At 36.0% G+C, this 4,252-nt stretch overlaps 1 protein-coding gene across 1 annotated transcript; it reads left to right on the top strand.

Moving 5' to 3' along the window:
* Positions 1–641: 641 nt before the first annotated feature.
* On the top strand, positions 642–2,882 carry LOC143572469 (uncharacterized). The gene has a single exon (XM_077057629.1). It carries the CDS (start codon positions 642–644, stop codon positions 2,880–2,882), a length of 2,241 nt encoding a protein of 746 aa, XP_076913744.1.
* Positions 2,883–4,252: the final 1,370 nt, after the last annotated feature.

Below are 4,252 nucleotides of genomic sequence, written 5' to 3'. Positions count from 1 at the left end.
CGCATAAATGTAAGTCGTATGTCGGGGTCGTAAATATGAGTCATGAAAGCGTGTCATAAATGCATGTCATTAATGTGTGTCATAAAACATGACACGCGGATGGGTGTCATCTTCCATTTATGACTGGGCTATTATTGACACACATTTATGTGTCATCTGTGCCTCTTAATGACACGTAATGCATGTCATTAAAGGTATTTTTTCTAGTAGTGAGGCACATCGTTCGACTTCATGTATTTTTATATTGAGATACATCTTCAAAAGGTCTTTCACCTCAAAAGCATAAACCGATGGTATGTTGCACCAAATACTCACATCGCACGGCTAGTTATTATTTTTTTTTCTCCAGAAATTAGTATGTCAATTGTATCAAAGTTCTGGATATCACTTATGTCCACACGTTTTAGAGATTGATTATCTCGTCCACATTAAATTTCATTTAACATTAATTGTGTGACACCATCTTTCACATGTTTCTGTCTTAACATTTAGTGTTACTTAATTCCAAAATGTCCACATTTAATAAAATTTGTAAGGCGTAAAATGAAAACTGATCCTCGCGCTTAACTAGTCTACAAATCATATAAGTTGATTGCTCATGGAAATTTCATTCAGTCACTCACAATTCACAAAATCTAACTATGGATCCCATCACGGAAAATGATATTCAGCAAATTAAAGATGAACTGGCGTCTAAGTACAGTAACCTTCCATACGGATTTGTGAATTTAATCGAGAAAGCAGTGTCCCAAATAGAGCAGCAAAACAAGTTCAGTCAACCTATGGTGTGGATTGGGATTTATATTGCAGTAGCTTCTTTTTTCTGTATCCTACCAATAGTGGCTGATTTAATACACGGTTTCAAAAACAAAAAATTATGGTTTCCATGTAAATACTTTACTCTCAATGCTGCTTCCCTCACTGTCATAGCTATTGCAATGAAGTTGCCCATGGATCTAACTGATTCAATGCCACATGCTGTGGACCAGGCTGCAAAGCTGGGAAGCATGGCATTTATGTGCACAATGATGGCTAACTTATTGCCTTCTCTAGCAACCATGGACAGTAAGGAACTTCTCACAAACACCATAGCTTTGGAAGTTCTAGTAATCACCTTAGTCGTCAATGTATTCATCCAGACAGAAACCGGTGAGGTTCCCAATTATGAAGCTCCTTATTACCATATTGTTATTTTTAACACTTGGAAGGTAGCAATTGGTTATGTGGCTATGTTACTTGCTTTGCTGATGATACACGCATGTTCGGCTTTAATGATTCCAAAGGCAAAACAAATATTAGAATCCAAATACAAAGCATGTCAAGAAATAGCTTTGAAGGATCTAGAGTTGCAACAACCAACAGTTAAGAAGCTAAAGCAGCATGTGAAGAACCATTGGATCATGGCCGGAACTGGCAGCCCCCAGTTTATGACAGTTAGCTCTGCTACGACCTCTGCTGCCGGGGTAATATGCGTTGCAAGCACTTTCATACATGTTAATGTTATGATTTATACAATACCGACTATGAACAATTGTGGGTCGGATTATAAGAGGTCTGTTTCAGTGATTTTTTTAATACAATTTACTGGAGTAATACTAGGAACAGTTGCTCCTCTTTCTAGGTGTTTTACATCCTTAAGCTTTGAAATGTCTATAAAATGGATTTGGAACCATATAAGGGTCTTTAAAGTAGAAAGCTATTATACCCAGAAGTTATCCGAGTGGAAACGTAGTAGCATACCGTTGACATTTAGTAGTCGTAAATACAAGATTGTCATCCAGAATCTAAAGGTCCTGATTTTGGGTTTTTGTATAGGAATCCAGAAAATGGTTGTGGTAGCATGTAAGATGATAGCACTGATCCCAAACTTGTTTGTAATTGGTATCTTGTGCTGCTTTCATAGCTGGAACTGGTTAAATAATGTGTTGGTAGAGAGACCTTCTCAAGTACAACACAACAGAGATCTCAGTCTGTATGTTCTACAACTTCAAGATGATATGGAGCTTGCCATGACAACACTGAAAAGCATTTCAAAATCCGTGAACCATGTGATCGAAAAGGCTGAAAAGCATAAGCCTAACTATCTTATGGAGCTTCTAGAGGAATATAGTGGTTTTGAAGGAGTTGGAAAGTATGACATGCATCAAGCCTCACCTTTAACCAAAGAAAAATATGTGGACTGCTGGAGCTTACCGGTAGTAACCCTGACGGCAGTCGCCATGTCTCTTCCTAACATCCAAAAAGAAATTGTTGATAGGTTGTTAATGAGTGTGAGTGAAGGCCTTACATATGTCACACATATTGTTGAAGCCCTCAATGCCGCTGAGGAGTATGTAAGCATTCAAAAGGCCGCTACAATGTTGTGGCTAGAAGTTGAAGTTTACCACAAATGGTTAGGATACAAGTTGCTCAACCCTCATCTTCAAGTTAATGCAACAAAAGAGATTATTCAATGGTTCAGTGATACAGCTAAAAAGATGGTCACTGAGGTGGAAAGTAAGAATATGAAAGGCTCAGATGATAACACAATGTACATGTCAGCATCTGCCAACTCAATGTACCGTATCACCCAAACGATCCTAGTTTCCTACCATGCCGAAATAGATCAGATTAGCCAAGAGGAGTTGTTTATGCAGTTGTCATCAATGATCTCTAACATATTGGCTGCTTGTCTCACCAACTTACCCCGAGTCATAGCAATGAAATGCCACACAAGTGTTATAGAGAAAAGGGAGGCCGGTGTTCATACTGCAGCCCGACTTCTTGGTGAGACTATGCAGATTGTTAATAGCCTTCAAGATCGTGTGCTCCCAATGTTAAATCCTGATGAGTTAATGTTAATTGATAAGTGGCGTGATTGTTTTCTGCATCTTTCTTCTTAAAACAAAGATGTTAATTTGTTCGAATTCATGGAGCTAATCAGGTAACGAGACTATGCTATTGGATGTTAAATACAAATATGTATATTTGAGAAATTTATGAAACTGGTTTTTAAGGATGCACCTATATTCGGTTAGGTGTATTATTTGTAAAATCTGAACAGTTTTCATTTAATTTTAAAACTCGTGTAGACATTTAGTTTGACTAAGGTTGGTTTAGAACGAAAAAAAAATCGGCAAATCAATAAATGACAAGTCCTTGAATTTAAGCAAATCTATTTCGGATTATAACAAAACTGTAGGTTCTCGTGCTCTTTGAGAATGACTTAGTTGTTGTTGTTGCTGTTTTGAGGCTATCGTTTCTAACTATGCTGGTATGTTGGGCTTATACAGACATTCAAAACCGAAAGAAAGACAAGCTTGATTATGATGAGCCAATGGGATCATGAAAGCATCGTTTATGTATGTTTGACTTAATTTTAAACATGCTACTTATATTGATTGACGTTAATGTACTTTTATATGCTTTTATATATATATATATATAGGCGAAGTATAGAATGAAAACACACTTGAGTTGTGAAAACCCGTGAAAACCTTATGTAACATCGTTTTTTTTTTATTACATGTAATATATGTTACATTTAATACAAAACATCAAAAACATAAAAAAATATTTGGCTATTTTTTTACATTTTTTTTCTAATTTTTATATATGTTTTCAGGAGAGGAAAAATGTATATTAACTTTTACATTTTTTTATTAACTTTAATTGTGGACAATAAGATTTAAACATTAATTAAAAACATGTGGTTGAGAATGAGATTCTAGAGTTTTCATAACTTAAGTGTGTTTTTATTCTAACTTAACCTATATATATATATATAAGTATGCATGTAAATCAATGGTTGTGACGTTTGTTTGATAATTTTTGTATATATTTGTTGTATTTTGGAAAATCTGAAAATGTCGGTTTTACAAATTTTTTTATACGGGCCAAAGACCTTTAGCGGAAACCTTTTACTCATTAGTGGCGACTAGCGACATAGTCGCCGCTATTTCTTCGCTGAATTGAGCTTGCCAGCAGTTATCTGGAAAAGGATTGGCGACGACACCCTTTAACGGCAACCCAATAGAAGCAACATGTGGTGGCCATTTTGATATATATGATTGCAAGTTCAATAATGAGAAGATGTTTTGCAAATTGAAAGTCTTTTGTATATGTTATATTAAACCGATCTGTTACAATGATACGATGACCCTTCATCGTCTTTCATATATGCATGCACGATAAACTTCCGGCGACGGAGCACTCACCGTGTAATCTCGTATGACGCGGCACTTACACTCACCATATAAACCCATGTTAGTCT

The sequence above is a fragment of the Bidens hawaiensis genome, unplaced genomic scaffold (genome assembly GCF_021521415.1).
Source record: "Bidens hawaiensis isolate Kalapana, Puna unplaced genomic scaffold, B.hawaiensis_p1.1 tig00001382_1, whole genome shotgun sequence".
NCBI classification, from domain to species: domain Eukaryota; kingdom Viridiplantae; phylum Streptophyta; class Magnoliopsida; order Asterales; family Asteraceae; genus Bidens; species Bidens hawaiensis.
This window is presented reverse-complemented; position numbering and strand designations above follow the sequence as displayed.